Source organism: Porites lutea, chromosome 2 (assembly GCF_958299795.1).
Source record: "Porites lutea chromosome 2, jaPorLute2.1, whole genome shotgun sequence".
NCBI classification, from domain to species: domain Eukaryota; kingdom Metazoa; phylum Cnidaria; class Anthozoa; order Scleractinia; family Poritidae; genus Porites; species Porites lutea.
This window is the reverse complement of record NC_133202.1, coordinates 29,887,861-29,901,497: the sequence shown is the minus strand read 5'-3', so window position 1 is coordinate 29,901,497 and position 13,637 is coordinate 29,887,861. Positions and strand designations below refer to the sequence as shown.

The window sequence follows — 13,637 nt, the reverse complement described above, 5'->3', positions numbered from 1 at the left end:
CTATGATTGTATTTTTAATTTAGCTTTTATACTTATTTATTATGCATCCATGATAGTGAAAGGGGTCAATGTCACATGCCTTAATATATTTTTAAATTGGATTTTTATTTATCATTTTTAAATTGTATAATAATTGATAAGTCATTCAGTAATAGCAGGTGGCTTATATATCTTTATAGAATCATGCATTCTGTTTTAAGCCTACGTCAGTTTATTAGTATTTACTATTTTACTTAATTCAGGTTGTCGCGATTTGAACCAAACGAAATTTGATCTTTTTTGTTCGCTAGGTTCAACTTGAAAATCTAAGGGAGTTGCAATGAATAAATTTTATGCAAAGTACCAAAATTTCTGGGAAAACCCACTTTTGAGCACAAAACAAACAAGCCTGCACTGGCCGTAAAATGACAAATGGGGTCAGCTAACGCCCTTCCCAGCCATGGATCTGGGAACGAGGAAACTTCCCGGAAGTGGGGAAACCCCCAGGAAGCCCGTCGGGATTTGTAGGGAATTCTCGGGAAGCCATCTTCGACGCAAACTGCGAATTGCAAGGAAGTGTGCGACGGTGTTTTTAAGCAAAATGTTGAAAATAAACCTCAGCAGACGCTGAAAAGTCTGTTTTCTTGCCTGGGAAGCAGCGTTAAAGATACTTAATCACGATAAGCGAGTGAATTGCGAAATCTCAGTCGTTGAAAGGTTATAAAACGAGTCATTGCAAATGCAACTCTACCCTGCGAGTAATGGCTACATTTTTGGCTTTGTGAGCTGTGTCGTGCGAAACCTTTTCGCACGCCAGCTCACGCAGCGAAAATGTAGCCTTTGCTCGCAGGGTAATGCAACTCCAGCAAGTTGTTGAAATGCCATACTGCTTTAAATTCGTTTATTTGGAATTATTCGTGGCAAAATAGTCTCACAGAGGATAGTTTTCTAAAGTGAAAGGGTTTAAAGTGTCATCTGCATGCGGGTGGAAGCCAGACCTGGCCCCTAAGAAATTTATGTCATCACTTATACTTAAATTAGAGCAGAACAAAAAATACGTATACATATATAATCTTTCTCTTTCTCTCTTACTCATTTGGAATTGAAACGAACAATGTGTTTATACACTCTGGTAGTTCCCTTGAAAACCATAGCCGATTCCAGACCAAAATGGGCGAAGTCTATACCAGTTTTCAGACCAGAATGATGCAAAACCATCCACTTTGGGGCAGCACATACCTATAATAAATTTATTATGGCTTATGTAAGGGAGTACTCCCCCCAGTGACAACTGTAAAGATCCTTAAAGTGAAAGGCCCCAGATTATTTACATGAATGCATGCTTCACGCTTGATTGGCTGTCCGCTAAAACATGGGTTCCATCGCGTCAGAAAAGAAAAATGTAAAAGAAAAACAAGATAAAAAACTATTAGTCCTCAAATCGTTTCTTTTTGTCCTCTTCCGAAGGCCTTGAATGAAGAAATTGTCTTCTAAGACCCGAGAGCTGAGGCTGAAGTTTGTATTGAAGCGTGTATGTTTTTATTTGATTTTGATCACCAGCAAATCTTTGATACGGCAACGCCGAACACTAGTCATGCCAGTAATAATAAAGTACTCTGAAGTTTCATGTCACTTGTACAATGATCCTAAATGGGATTCAATTCACTCAGTTTTCTAGCCCTAGTCGTTAAATTTAAGAGTAATTTTCTGTTTGGTGTTCAAACAATATTGTTTTGTTCCCCTAGCATAAATTGTATCTGAAATGACCCACCCCTTTTCCTCAAAAATCAGAAGTTTGGTAACAACGTAGGGGAGGGGGGGAAGGGGGGGGGGACGGGATTAAACCTGATCTGTCCGCCATTTTGTTGTTTTGCTGCACAGACAAGGCAGCCTCCATTTTTTGATTGGGCATTGCCCGGAAGGGCAGCACAATAATGAATAGAAAATCAATCATGTCAATGGAACATGTACAACAACTACAGTTGAGTTATATTCAAGAAAGGAGAGTAGCCCATCTGAACTTTTTGTAAAAATCTCCAATTTGTAATCTAATGATCGCGGTTTGAGATTATTTTTAATATGAATGAACAATCGACAGATAAATTATTTCTTGAAAATTTTTATTAAAAAACCTATAAGTTTTTTATCCTTAAAAGCAATTTAACACTAATTGAATCGTGGATCCATTTACGCAAGTAAAATCAGGCTGAGCACATGGTTAAATTCAACATAGAGTCCATTCCAAATAGTACACTGTACCTTGTATTTTCCTTAAGGTATTCATAATTCTTCACTTCACCCCAGCTCTTTTTGTTTTCACAATTGCAATTGCTGATCGTTCGGCTGGTTCCATTTGGCCACTATCGTAGTGGAAAGTGCACTTAGCTTATCCAGCTAGTTTACGGGCATTCCACTCAACTACTTAGAGACAAATAATTTCATTTAAACAGAACATTTAAGAGGATTAAAACCCCCAACTGGCAGGAGGCAACCAGTATTGGCGCTAACCACTTGGCCATGCTGCCTTCTTTAAAATCACTTATGGATGCTAGGCATTATATGCTTCTGATACTAACAGTAAGTTCCAATGGGGAGATCTACTGGGTGCAGTCCATTGAGAAAATGTACTCAAATCTCAGTCCAAAACCTACTGGAATGGTTTGGTGAAGCTACAGATTAGGAAATTGAAGTTTTAGAAAACTTGCTCATCTTTGAATGTGGACTATTTTTATATTTTAAATGGGACCAGTCCACTTATATTTTTTTTATTACTGGGATGAAAAATGTTGTTCAAACACATGACAATGAATTTTTTTTTTAGTTTATATACTAAGACACTGAGATAATTGAGCGCAAAAATGATGATTTTCAACTAATTTATATCTGTCAGTGGTTTCAATTTTGGCACACAAATAACCGGTTGGCCATAATGTTTTCTTGCCAACAAAAGAAAAATTGCGAGGGCATTTGTTTAGCTCTTCAGTGGGGACATTCCAAGTTGCGAATTCTTTCTGTATACAAAACCGTTCTGTGAAAAGCCCATTTAATTGAGTTTCATGCTTATTAATTTATGAACATGTCAGGTAAATAAAGTAAAGCAAGACTTACATGTACTTTGCATTTGTAAACAAAGAACTTTTTGACTAGTCAGGGGCGTAGCCAGGATTTTTCAAAGAGGGGGTCACAGAGGCTACTCACCAGACTATATATGGTTTATACCGCTGCTCTCCCTCGTGTATCAGCGGGCTCAGTCGTATTATCGCGGCATGAAGGCCCATATTAACTTAAGGCAAGAGCCGTTGACGAAAATACTTTGCAAAAAACAAATTTTAAAAAAGTGGGCTTTTCAATTTTCAATTGTCATGGCGTTTTCGCCAGGTGCCTGAATATTGTAGGTTGTTTGCTTAAAAGAAGGCCTACCAAGGGGGGGGGGGGGGGGGGGGGGGTCATGGGCACCCCAGGACCCCCCTAGCTACGCCCCTGCTAGTTTCATCAATGTATTTAGGTTAAACAAACAATTAAAAGATTTACCTGTAAATCTGCCAAACTGAATTTTGTCGCCTTTTACATGTATGTGTTGTTGGGAACAGCTTCTTTGATTGTTTTTTACATTTCTTTGTTTGTTACGGTACCAAACGGAAAAGCCATTTTGCTCATAACTTGCACGAGTTTGGCTTATAATTCACTTGGAGGTGAATAGCACTTGATATCCCAAGTTTTAGTAGCAAATCAGATTGGCAATAAACAATATCCACTTTTTTAGTATATACTACATTATATACACCTCAAAAAAACGGGAAAAAAAAGACTCTCGCTGATATTTCATCTTTATTAAAAGACTTCATCAGGGCAACTGACTAAGTGGTTTGAGCGGTTACAATACATACCTTATATACATGTATACTGAGTACTTTGTTACATAGAGGTGCATTGTATTCTGTTATGAAATATATAGAGTAAACAAGTGTTTGTTTACTCCAGTTTTAATTTACCAAGCCTTTAAAAAGTCTGCTTACCTGTGTTTCCTCTAGTGTCATAATCATATTGTAAGCAGGTTAATGTAATTTTAACTAAAATCAGTTTAGCAATGAAGATATTTAAGAGCCGTAATAAGTCATTGAAACATGACTGCTTTGTTTCATTTCCAGCACAGTTACAATTTTTTTTTAACAACACCACTCTACCAATACAAAGGGTGACCATAATCCAGAATGCATTCCTGTCCTTTAAATGCGCCATTGTGTTGTTAACTTTACGAGCAGCAACTTATTTTTTGCCTAGTAACATTGACATATAAAACTTGCTGAGTGTTTAATGAACATCTTTTTCAGCCATTTCCTCAGTTGATGGTCAGTTATCATGTGAGGAGTAAGTTGGTGTACCTGTGACAGCAGCAGTAGGACAGGTGGTAAGACAATTATCATTATTGTATTATTATTATTATCTGATTTGAAGAGCAGTTAATATCGTGTCACTATTGCTGAAAAGACATGCATCAGAGTTGATACATTTGGAAGCACGGAATCACCAGTCACCACGTCACAGTTCTGATACCCCTTACTGAGCCCCTCCCCACAAGGATACAGTGGAACTTCTCCTTTGGGACACCCCTGTCCAAGGGACTCCTCCATTCAAGCCCAAAAGTTGGTCACATAATCAAGACACATTCCTTGTTCTGGGGAAAGGGACACATTTTCTGGTTCCCAAAATCCAGGTTTAACTTCTATCCAGGGGACACCTTAGCTCTTAAAAGGTACATATCTAACCGACCACTAAAAGGGTTGATGAGTTTAAGTGTACACTAATCAAAATGATAACAACAATTGTGTCATCTCAATTAAATCAATGCACTGCACTTGTAGGAAATAAACACACAATATTGCCGAGTTAACAAGTTATAATCATGATTCTCTTTATACATTATGCAGCTGCTTGAAATAATGACTGCAGCAGATTCCATGGCAGAATAAAAAAAAAAACCTTGGTTGGTTTTTCAGCCCAACCCGAATTCAGGGGACTCTTGCTTCAGTCCTGAAGTTGTCCCCTGAATAGAATTTCCATTGTATCATTTTATCAACCGTTTTTGGTCATGACAGAGCCCAGTACTCTCTTGGTCTTGAGATAATAGTCAGATGATCCCTTGAAGTCTGGGAAAGGGTGGTTTAGCAAGTAACGAATGCCTTAACTTAATGTGAGGCACCTGTCTTTTATCTTTTAATCCCTTTGTAGAATAAAAATACAGAATTATGACAGATGTGCGTGATATTTCTAGGTGTTGGCTACTCTAGTTAACTTTTTTTTTTGAGAGAAAAATGTTACACGTGTGTAGGCAATGGCATCTACGTCAAAACATTCTCAAGAGCATGAACTGGCTGTTGGTTTCAACAAAGTTCGAGTCACCATTTTGGCGTCAGAATGGGGTTCAAGCAAAGGAGGACTCTCCACCATAAGCAGAGAGTTAGCCACACAGCTGGCAAAGTTACCTGAGGTGGAAATCACTGTCCTTTTATTAAGATGTAGCGAAGAGGATAAACACCAAGTCCTAATGAGCAATGTTAAGATTGTTGAGGCGAAAAGGCATCCTGCCTTTGATGAACTGGACTGGCTCAGCTTTCCACCAGAACATTTGCAAATTGATGTGATAGTCGGTCATGGGGTCAAACTTGGTCATCAGGCCCAAGTCATTAAAGACTTGAAAAAAAGCCAATGGGTTCAAGTGGTACACACTGATCCAGAGGAACTAGGAATGTTAAAGTCATACAGCAAGCCGATTTCAAAGGGCCAAGAAAAGCACAGGGTTAAAGTTGAACTGTGTGAAATGGCAGATCTTGTTGTGGGGATTGGACCCAAGTTGAGCGAGGCGTTCAGAACATATCTTCGAAGCTGTCACAAAGATCAAAATGTTGTTGATTTTACCCCGGGTGTTTTTGATGAATTTAAAAGTGTAAAACAAAGTCCGGAAGAAAGAAAACACTGCAGCATCTTAGTGTTTGGCCGCGGAGACGATGAAGACTTCGAATTAAAAGGATTTGACATTGCTGCGAGAGCTGTTGCTTCATTGCGTGACGCTCGTTTTGTGTTTGTTGGGGCCCTAGATGGACAGCATGAGGAAATAAAAGAGAAGTTGACAGGATACGGTGTTCCTGCTAGAAACTTGAAGGTGAGAGGTTTTGTGCAGAGTCGGGAGGATTTAAAACGCTTGTTTCTTGAAGTTGACCTTGTACTTATGCCTTCAAGAACAGAGGGATTTGGGTTGACAGGACTTGAGGCCCTATCAGCTGGTCTCCCTGTGCTTGTCAGTAGCAACTCAGGTTTTGGTGAAGCACTGAGCAAGGTGCCATTTGGCTCATCATTTGTGATTGATTCAGAGGATCCTGAAGTGTGGACCGCAGCCATTAAAAAGGTGTGGGACAAAGACAGACAAGGGCGTCTGGAGGAGGCAGAAATGCTGCGCTTTTCCTATGAGAGGAAATACAGCTGGGCCAACCAGAGCAGAGATCTTCTAGGCAAGATGATCAGCTTGCGTAAAGATGTGACATTTAGCTACCTTGTGGTAGAAGTTGTTTAGTAGATGCAATTAGGATTGTGTCAGTGAGAGTATGAATTAAGCCGTCAGATATCTTTTATTTTTTACGGAAAAAATCAGCGTTAATTATTCACTGTTATAAAGATGGATGCAATTCTACTGGGATCCAAAACCCCATGAGGGCCATGACCACCCGAGAATCAATTGAAGGTTTAATGTAAAGCATAGTTGCCAGGCCATATTTGACTCATGTGTTGCATACTAGGATTGTATGAAATTTGGCATCTTTGAAACCAAGAGAAATGTTTTTAATAGGTTGGTGTCTTTATTCTAGGGGTAGGTATTGTATGAAGTTTGGCATTAGTGTGACTAAAAGAACTGTCCGTAATGGAGAGGTATCCGTAAGGGGAGGTTTGACTGTATAAGCGCTACGAACCTTAGAAAATAATTATAAGCAATAAGAAGTTTCTTTACTGCTTTAACTAAAGCTATAAAAGTTGATTACTCGTACGTTTGCATTAACAGGTAACTCGCATATAGATACCAGTTTGCAGGAACGATTTGCAGGCGCCAGCCCTAGGGAGGTGTCTTTACAAGACGCGCGCACTGTGAAGCCTCTGAAGTTGGATGACCAACACAGGGTGCAAGAAGGTTTAACAGAAGTAGAAGCTGAGAGGCAGAACTCTGCTGTCCATCAAATCAGTTATGGTAATGAGAAGATTGCCCTATTACAATGTAAAAGTTTAACGGAACAATGCGCTTTGTTTCCCAATTCCAAACTTTTTTTTTAGGATGATTTGTTACCTCAGTTTTAGGAGGACCTGTGAAGCGCAGGACACTAGTCACACACTCCAGAAAAGCCGTTAGTTTAGATTTACCATGGGCGTGATAATTTTCTTCGTTTTCCTTTTTTAATGCAGAGATCGCCAACTGTGATGCAGACATCGCATTTTTTGCCGGGCGTTATCATAAAGATACAAGGCAGTGGCTGTTTGAAGATTTTGACGAATGGTTCAGTGACCCTGGCGACTCCAGAGCTTACGTTCTCCTCGGCAATGCAGGAGTCGGTAAGAGTGTAATGGCAGGAGCTCTGGCGCAGCGTATGAAGAAAACTGGGCGTCTTGGTGCTGCTTACTTTTGCCGTCATAATGATGGCACAAGAAATGATCCAAGGAATCTTCTTGGGACTATAGCCTGTCAGCTATGTGATTGTAATAGTGAGTCCAGTAGTAGAATGGGAGGGGAGGATGGTGTAAAAATGTTTTTAGCCAATTCTAGTTTAGGGGTGCAGGAACTATGTACTAAATTGCTAGAAGAGCCGCTAAGTAAGTGTAGTCCATTTCAGCGCAAGTTAGTTGTTATTGATGCTCTAGATGAGACAGAGTACAAGTCCAGGGAAGATTTTATTTGTCTAATTAAAGAGCGTTTCCCCCGGTTTCCAAAACAGCTCGTGTTCTTTATCACCAGTCGCCCTGAAGACATGTTACAGAGCAGATTGGAAAAGTACAATCTGTTTGTTAGGATTTGTGCTGGAAACAGTGAGCAACGCAGCCTCTATTGGGAACATGAACAGGACATTCAGCGATTTCTGGAAAGTAGGGTAGATTTCTCCCGTCTCCCCTACTCGGCAGAAGACGTCACAAAGCTGTGTAATGGACTGTTTTTGCACGCTTTCTATATTGCGAAAGAACTTAACGGTCTGCTACGTTTAGGTAAGATCGGTAAACTTAGCGTTCTTCTTCCGGGGGATATGGATGACTTCTTTCAAAAAAATTTACAGCGTGTTCACGGTAAAGTTGGAGCAGATCTGTACAGCAAGTTGTTAGGCTGTATCATAACTGCACCATCTCCAGTTCCCGTATCGTTTATTTCGTTTGTTCTTTGCAGCGAGATGTCAGATCTTGATGAGCAGGAAGTAATCGATGCCGTTTCACAATTTGTGGTGATGCAAAAAACAGTAACCTTTCTTCACAATTTGATACCTGCGTGGTTAACAAACAAAAGAAAAACTAAAAAGTTGTACATCGACAAAAAATGTGCAAGTGAGTACCTAATAAGTGTTTTTAAGGAAATTCTTTCTGCTGTTGTCAACAACGTGGAGGCAAGACCGGTTGTGAGTGAATTAAGGGCTTTCGTTGTTCGCTTCGGTGGTCGATTTTTGTGTCAGCATAGAGAAAAGGATTTATTGAAGCTCGTTTTCAGTTGCTTAACAAGTTATTGCTTTTTGGAAGAAAGGATTCGTAGTGGGAGAATGGGAATTTACCAGCTACTTAAAGATCTTCAGCTTGCGGCCAGTTCTTTGGGTGTCGAAAAGGAACACGAAAAATTCATCCTTCAAGAGATTTCCTTAGCCATCGAAGGTGATGTTCATGTTCTCGTAGAAAGTCCTCACCTTCTGCGTTCAACCATACGAAACGCCTCAGGTGTTGTCCAAGAAAGTGTTGTGATTGCTTTATTGCCAGCAGCTTGTTTGTGTGTTGAGTGGCAGGCCTGTGATTATTCTGTTCAAGAAATCATTTCTGAATATAGCTGCTTGGCCACAGCTTCTGACAAGAAGACTGTCGCTATGGCATGTGGTCGCTCACTCTTGTTTGTTGATGTATCCCAGCTTCAGATAGTGGGTGGGCCTTTTGAAATAAGTCAAGATACTGTAGCACGAATCGTAAATCTAGAGTTTTATTTGGACGACAAGTTTGTTTTTTTTGGGCGACGGGATAAGTGGTTTTCTGTGGAACGAGGATGCGTGGAGGACCTCCCTCCCCCTTGCCCTGAATCTCTCATCAGCGTCATAGATTATTCAAGTAAGTCTGACCGTCTCATGCGCAAAGATGGTGATTTCGATTTGTCCCCAGGACAAAAATGGATGGTCACCCACTACTCCTACTGTGATAAAGAGAGAATTAGAGTAAAGAAATTCGGAGGAGGCAACGTGTATATAATCAAGGAATGCGAAAGGTTCACTTTTACGAATGATGATCTCTTTCTCATTTACACGCAGCCAGATTCAGGCTCGCTGCATGCGTTATCTCTTCAAAACGGCATCGATTACACCAGTGTGTCCGGTCGTGACTTGGTCAGCTTAACAACCAAAGGGCAATTTGGTTATTTGTTTCGTAGCAGATTTGAAGATAAAGCTGTGTTTTTGACGGATATGTTTAGTCCTTTCAAGTCTTTTCCAAGGTTGCATGTAACGAAACCAGGCTTGGATAGGTTTATCGCAGTGAGCTTCATTTCAAGTGATACTGTCCTAGCTGTTACTTCCGATTCAACGTTTACCTTGTGGAAGCTGACTGAAGATAAAATATACGCCACTTTTGAATCCATTCCCGAGCTGTACTTAAAAAGTGCTGGTGCCGCAGAAAGGGCCTTTGTTACGAAAAAATGCGTATTCTCTCTAGACGGAAAACTAATTGCTTTTCAGCAAGAAACCAGAATAGACCTACACTGCGCTTCAGAATCTGGTGGATTCCATTGTACAGTCTTTGAAGCCGAAAGTGGTGTAACAGACGCCTGTGTGAAATTTTCAGCTGATGGCGGCCTACTATTGATTTGTATTCAGGAAAACTTACCGCGCCCGCATTTCTATGTGTGGGACGTTAGAAAACAAGTCATGTGTGACTCATTCAAATCACCAGGATTGCTGACTGTGGATTGTATTTGCCTTTCATCGGATGCAGATAAGCTTGTCTTGTGTGGCGGTTATTACGAAATTGAGATCTGGGAGGTCAATAAGCATCCATGCCGCTTACTGAAAACATTGGAAGTCGAGAGATTTTACAAGTCCGTTAGATTCAGTCAGTGCACTGTTTCATTGGACAATAAGCTGCTAGTTTGTTGTATCGGTAATCTAATACATCTTTACAGTCTCTCTGTGGCTAACGTGCATTCCTCCAGGCGAATTCTTCAAGGCCATGTCGGGAAAATTGAGTTCTACAGGTTTTTGAAGGTCAATCGGTATCTTATTTCATATGCTGTTGATGGAATGGTATTCCTGTGGGATTTAACGGAATCAAAACCTATTACATTCACGAGAATCAAGCAAGGAGAGGAAAAAATCGCCAGTATGGCTTTGTCCCCTGAAGAGGACAGACTTGTATGTTTTTTCAACTCAGACCAAGTATGCGTAATAAAGCTCTGCAAACTGGAGTCTGCTTTGTCTTCGATGACAAAAGGCAAGGTAGGTACAACTAAGCCAACATTACAACCAACAAAGAAGATACCTTTAACTGCAAACATTCCAACCTCGTCTCTAGAAGACTACAAGTCCGAAACTTCGATCAATTCTGATTTGGAAGAAGATTTCTACGACATACCTGAGGACTATTTCTGTGAATCTGACGAATCCGACTGATAAAGCATTTTCATCTGAATATTCTTTACGCTTTGCACCCGTGTCCCAGTTATCAGCCGCACGGCGCGATTTGTCCCATACAAGGCGAATGTTTGCTTAGTACTTCATTTTTTACATTTTTGTTATTATATCGCACGCGTTAACAAAAAAAGTTGCTTAAACTCAAGCTCAGTTAATTTAAAAAGTCAACATCAATCGGACTGGTTACGGCACGCCCCCTTTGACAATGTAACAGTGGGCGGGGTGTTATACACTCCGGTGATTTTTTAAAAAGTCGTCAGCAGAATCTTCCTTGGACTTGAGCTCTGGTTTCGTTGGTTATCGTAATCCTAATCTTAATTTACATTGAAAATGTACTAAATGATAATCAGCAATTAGTGGATGAGGCTAACTCTGATTTGAAGAATTACGGAGATTTCGGAGCTCTGCATAATTTTTCAGATCATACGATAGCCAAATGGAACATCTGTTTTATTATTCGCTCGAAATAAGTCTTACTATCAAACATGTTTGTGTCAGTTGATGTTAAGTTCCCATCTTCATTTGTCTGTTCCTCGGCAAACTTATCAGATAAAGGGATGTGTTGTCTATCAGATACGCCTCAAATAGCAGTTGTCATCCGTTGAGTTGTATTTTTAACGTTCTTGCCATGATTTTAGGCAGAAGCACTTCTTCGCCAAACGTGTGAAAATGTTGCGCGATTTTCTAGCAAAACAACTGATCTAACTTAACCGCGTCCGCGGGACTTCTCTGTTGCCGTCCTTTTTTTCTGGTGATAGCCTGTACTATTAATGTCATTTTACCAGATATCGCAAACGCTTTCCAAATTTAGTTAACGCTAGCTTGTTATGAAGACTGAACTAGCCGGGGATTTGAGCCAATCAGAAATAGAGAATATTTTGAATGAATAGTACTATTGCTTTATTAAGAAAAAGGAACAATGATTGACTGTTCAGAAATTGTCTTAAAAAATAAGGTTTAAGAGACTTCTTTAAAGTAGTTATAAAAAAGAGATTTGTCTCACTTGAATATGTTTGTTTCTGGCCTGCTTTTCATGTTTTCCTGGCTCAAAGTTTCTGTAAGTCCCAATGATTGGCTAACTGTATTATACATGGGAAAATGTTACTGTGAAATAGATTTAATAATTTTTGCAGTTATTGATAGTTACATTTGAAAACATTAACAAATTAGGGTGCGACAGTGTATTGTACGTTTGTAGTATGCTAGCAATACTTAGGCTAGATTGATTAATTTTAACAAGGGGTTATCCAACCGTTCATTTGACAAATGTATAAATGATTAACTTTTAAGATTTGGGAGTTTAGTTCTATTAAGTTATTTGTCTTTTGTATCTTTTTGTCTTTTAATATTGTAAATATCAAGTATATACATTTTTAACACAGCTTTATTTTTTTCGTTTTTTATTTTTACTATATAAAGTATATTTGTATTTTTTCGTTTTTGGGCTTCCTGGTAAGTAGCTGCTAGGCAGGTGGAGTTTCCCCGCGTTGACTAAAGAATAACTATCATTCTACACCTTACTTTACGTCAAGATCACTTCGTTTTTCTGTTACGAATGTTTAAACAATTTTTTGGAATATGCTATGTAGGAGTAGCAAGTAAAGCCTGGGCCGGGTTGTTCGAAGCTGGGTTAAGATAACCCAGAGTTAGTGCGAAATTTGAACTCAGATATGAGAGATTAAAAAGCAAATTCAGTTTAATTCTCGTTGCCTTCAATTTGATGATTGGATACTCTAAAAGGAATAGAGAAAATAATCCGAGATAGTGCTTTTGATAACAAGAAAAAGGAACTCAGATCAAAATTTAACCCCAGGTTAGCGGTAACCGGAGTTCCAACAACTGGGCCCTGGATTCCAGAGCCCGGGGCGGGGGGGACTCCGCATATAAAAGGGGTGGGATGCTCGTCGTCTCGCTTAGGGGTGTAAATTTCGGATTTTGGTCTCACTTAGGCTGTTCTGGGCAAAACGCCATCATATTTATTTACGTGGAAAAATACAAATATAAAAAAATATTGTCTGTGTTTTAACATGGTCTCCTTTAGGGGTCCAAAAAAGGTTGGGCCACGCCCAGATCGGTCTCCTTTAGGGGCTTAATTCAAAATTTCCGACGAGCATCCGTACCCCTTTCATATGCGGAGTCCCCCCCCCCCCCCCCGGGTTCCAGAGATCTCTGCGATCGAGAAGGTCTCTGGAAAACGTCCAGCAATCTCCACTAAAAGATCAGAGGGGTATTGATTATATAAAAATATGTATGCTTCACTCAAACGATAACCACAGGTATCGATTACATTGAATCTCTTGCTTTTTCGGATAGATCTTCATAGGAAAATAGCACGAGTTAATGATTTTAGCTTTCAGCTTTCAGAGTAATAGTTGAGCAAGATTTTTTTACGGTGGAAAATGGCGTTATTCCCTTTTTCTAACCTTCTTTTTTCATCATAAACGTGTCAGTGTTAAGTCATGATTGCAGCACAGCTCGATTTTCTATGCCATTGTATTTTTATACACATATATTTTAGTAATTGAGCCGATAAAACAGTGAGTTTGCCTTGTTAGCCACAATGTAGCAATTTAATAACAAAATAAATCCTATCATTTTCTGTATCAACGTCGGATTTCCCTCACGAGCAACGGAGACGAAACTGAAGAACATCGAGTTTATTGAAGTTTATGGGCATATGACAGGGAAAGTATTTACATAGAAAAACGTGCAAACAAAACTTAGAAACCGGTGTTGTTTTGACCGTTGTTTTAAGTTCCC

At 39.6% G+C, this 13,637-nt stretch overlaps 2 protein-coding genes across 3 annotated transcripts; both read left to right on the top strand.

Moving 5' to 3' along the window:
* Window positions 1-5,311: 5,311 nt before the first annotated feature.
* LOC140926024 (D-inositol 3-phosphate glycosyltransferase-like) lies at window positions 5,312-6,547 on the top strand. The gene has a single exon (XM_073375834.1). The coding sequence runs from the start codon at window positions 5,312-5,314 to the stop codon at window positions 6,545-6,547; it is 1,236 nt and encodes a 411-aa protein (XP_073231935.1).
* Window positions 6,548-7,035: 488 nt separating this feature from the next.
* Window positions 7,036-10,936, top strand: LOC140928246 (uncharacterized). Of its 2 annotated transcripts, none has more exons than XM_073377969.1 (2): window positions 7,036-7,213; window positions 7,426-10,936. In XM_073377969.1, exon 2 carries the CDS (start codon window positions 7,584-7,586, stop codon window positions 10,854-10,856), a length of 3,273 nt encoding a protein of 1,090 aa, XP_073234070.1. In that variant the 5' UTR covers window positions 7,036-7,213; window positions 7,426-7,583; the 3' UTR covers window positions 10,857-10,936. The 2 variants fall into 2 exon arrangements, with proteins under 2 accessions (XP_073234070.1, XP_073234069.1); XM_073377968.1 differs by lacking the exon at window positions 7,036-7,213 and having other exon boundaries at window positions 7,442-9,639; window positions 9,703-10,936.
* Window positions 10,937-13,637: the final 2,701 nt, after the last annotated feature.